The 2,899-nt window shown below is 62.3% G+C and overlaps 1 protein-coding gene across 1 annotated transcript; it reads right to left on the minus strand.

Moving 5' to 3' along the window:
- Nucleotides 1-271: 271 nt before the first annotated feature.
- On the minus strand, nucleotides 272-1,570 carry LOC124721289 (skin secretory protein xP2-like). The gene is made up of 2 exons (XM_047246198.1): nucleotides 1,291-1,570; nucleotides 272-915 (listed from the first exon to the last, which is right to left on the minus strand). Exons 1-2 carry the CDS (start codon nucleotides 1,568-1,570, stop codon nucleotides 272-274), a joined length of 924 nt encoding a protein of 307 aa, XP_047102154.1.
- Between the last annotated feature and the right edge of the window lie 1,329 nt (nucleotides 1,571-2,899).

Consider the following 2,899-nt stretch of genomic DNA (forward strand, 5'->3'; position numbering starts at 1 on the left):
GACGACACCAGTGGCCTCCAGCGTTGCCAGTGGTGGAAGTTGTATCACGTGATGACGAATGCCACTGCGGACGTAAACGGCTGTCCCACCACCCGCCGTCAGTCGATCGGTGCGATAGCTGGAGTAGTTTGCCGCCCTGACGTCGACCCCAGGCTTCAGGTGGGTTTCGTTGATAAGGCAGACGTCGACGGCTTCGTGTCGAAGAAATTGGCGAGGTTCGCCAGCTCGAGTGCGGACGCCGTTGGCATTCCACGCGACAACCGTGAGCCCTCTAACGCTGCCCACGGTGCAGCTGGTGAGGGTCGACAGCAGGTGGGGCCGGAGCGGCCGTCGGCACTGCAGCGGTGAGTTGCTGCGACAGGACTTCAATCAACTTCGTGGCACTGGTCACCAGGGCAGTAAGCTGCGCGACGAGGTTGGCCAGGTCAGCGGTGGAGGCAGCCGGCGCGGCCCCGTCGCTGGAAGGGGGAGGCGTGGCTGCTTCGCTGTGAGAGTCCACCTGGGGCTGCTCGACTGACGGTGCTGAGCGCTGGGTACCCACAGGGCGGTGAGCCCTGCGCCGGCGGTTGGCGGGGCGCGGTCCGGCCGACGTCCCGGGAGAGGCAGTACCCGGGTCCGCCACTAGCAGCTGTGGTGGAGGCGCAGGAGCCTCAGGTGTCGGCACGGCCTCGGATGCGGCAGGAACAGGAGCAGCCGACGCAGCCGGGACGGCGGAGGGCGCCCCTGACGTTGCCGCCGCGAAAGAGACGCCGGGCCTTCTCGTTGCCGGCTTCTTCGGGCGTGGCGCTGGTGTTTGGCCACGTTGGCGAGCGATGGTACGCTTCCATACCTCACACCCACGATAACTGGCCACGTGAGCACCGCCACAGAGTGCACATGTCGGCTTCTCGGTGGGCGGACGGGGGCACGCACGTCCTGCGTGGGCGCCGGCGCATTTAACACATCTGTCCGGCACAGAGCAGTGGCGCCCGACGTGATTGATCCCCTGGCAGCGAAAGCACTGCACAGGGCCTCTCCGGGAGCGAAGATCTTCGGTCTGAACCGGAACGTCGGCGACCCGCGTCAATTGGTAGAGTTTGCGGTTCTCCACGGTGTCGGAGCAGACGACCTGGAAGAGCGGCATATTATCGCATGATTTTGGCGACTTCATCTTCACGACTGCCCGGATGTAGAAGCCCAGGTCAGCGAGTTCACGATGCAGGTGATCGGCTTCCATGTTGAACGGGAGGTCGCCGATTACAATCTGCGAGACCTTGTCAGGTGCGGAAGCGTGGGTATAGAATGGGATACCACGCTCAGACGCCTCCAGAGTGACCCGGCGATAATTGTCAACAGTGCGGAGTGTGACCCTGTACAGGTCACGCCCTGCAGACTTCACGGTGAACACGGCCGTTGTCCAGCTGCGCAACAACTTCTGCAGTTCCCCACAGGGCGGCCGCAACTGGAGGACCACCGGCGGAGGATGGGAGTCTTTCGTCGGCGCAGGATCGCGCGGCAGCTGGTCCGGCGCGTCAGCGATCGCGTCGAATGAGTTGGCGACGGCAGTTGGAAGCGTCGTCGATGACTGCATGCGTCTTGCAGTTCGCCGGGCCGGGACAAAACCGTCGTCACCAGGGGCGAAATCTTTCTTGGCCCTCTTCTCGATCGGCCAGTTGCGAACAGCGGACGTCGCGGCTGTCGCCCTCCTCTTCTGTTTCCCGCTTCGTCCGCGTGGCGGAGGGGCGGTAGAGCTCTCATCTTCAGAATCGGGGAGCGGAGCAGACAGCGCCACCTTCAAGGTTACCGGAGCACAGCACTGGTCGTCATAAGTGGGGGGCCAGATGGGGCCGCCGACGGCGCAAGCGCGGCCGGACGGCGATCTGCCACACCCTTCGAGTCGCTAGCAAGCGCAGGTACGTCCTTCTCGCGGCTGCACATCTCAGCGACCCGTGCGTGTGGCAAATGAGCTCCTGAGCTGCGTGGCTTCTTCGCGAAGAAACTTCAGTCTTCGAGTAAAGCGGAGTTCACAACATATACATGTTTTGCCTCCTATTTATTCTGGTGGTGCGTCTTCTAGAGGTGATTGGCTTCTGGTTGTTTCCACTCTGTCTTCTTCTTCAGTTACAGCCTATGCCGTAAGGAGCTGGGGCCAGCGTGTGTTGGCATTGCGCCGTATTTCTGCCCCAGAGAGCGTATGTACCGGTTCTCGGATTGCCGCGCCTGTTCGTAGAAGCGGCGGGCAACCATACGGACGTGGTCCTTGACTTTGCGGACCTCAGCGCGGTCGTGCAGTGGTCCAGATGGGAAGTCCCGCGGCAGGTGCAGCGCGAGGCGGAGAGCCCTGTTCTGCAGAGATTGTAGTTTCTTCAGGTGGTCGTCTGCCGCATTCCCCCAGACGACAGCCGCATAATCGAAGATAGGGCGGATTAGCGCCCTGTACAACATGACGCCCAGTCGCGGAGGAAGAGTCGACGTCGGGTTGAGCAGGGGTAGAGCTGGAGAAGTCGACCCCTTGCTTTGTTTACGACGCCCTTCACGTGTGGGCCCCAGGTGAGGCGGCGATCTATGGTGACCCCAAGATACTGCGCTGTCGGTCGCCAGTTGACAGGACTGCCTCCAACGACGAGTGGGGGCAGAGCGGCTGGGATGACACGACGGGTTGCAATGAAAAATTGCGTCTTGGCGCCATTGAACTGCAGTTTCCACTTGACGGCCCAATCGGCTAGGGTGTCGACAGCGTGCTGCAACCTCAGGCGAAGTGTGTCCGCGCGCATACTTCGTGAGTAGAGCGCAGTGTCGTCGGCGTACAGTGCTAGATGCACACGAGGGACCGTCGGCGTATCAGCCGTCTAGAGCGTGTACAGGATCGGCCCCAAGACCGACCCTTGTGGCACGCCTGCTCTGATGGGACGGACTGTCG

This window comes from Schistocerca piceifrons, chromosome X, assembly GCF_021461385.2.
Source record: "Schistocerca piceifrons isolate TAMUIC-IGC-003096 chromosome X, iqSchPice1.1, whole genome shotgun sequence".
Classification (NCBI taxonomy): Eukaryota; Metazoa; Arthropoda; class Insecta; order Orthoptera; family Acrididae; genus Schistocerca; species Schistocerca piceifrons.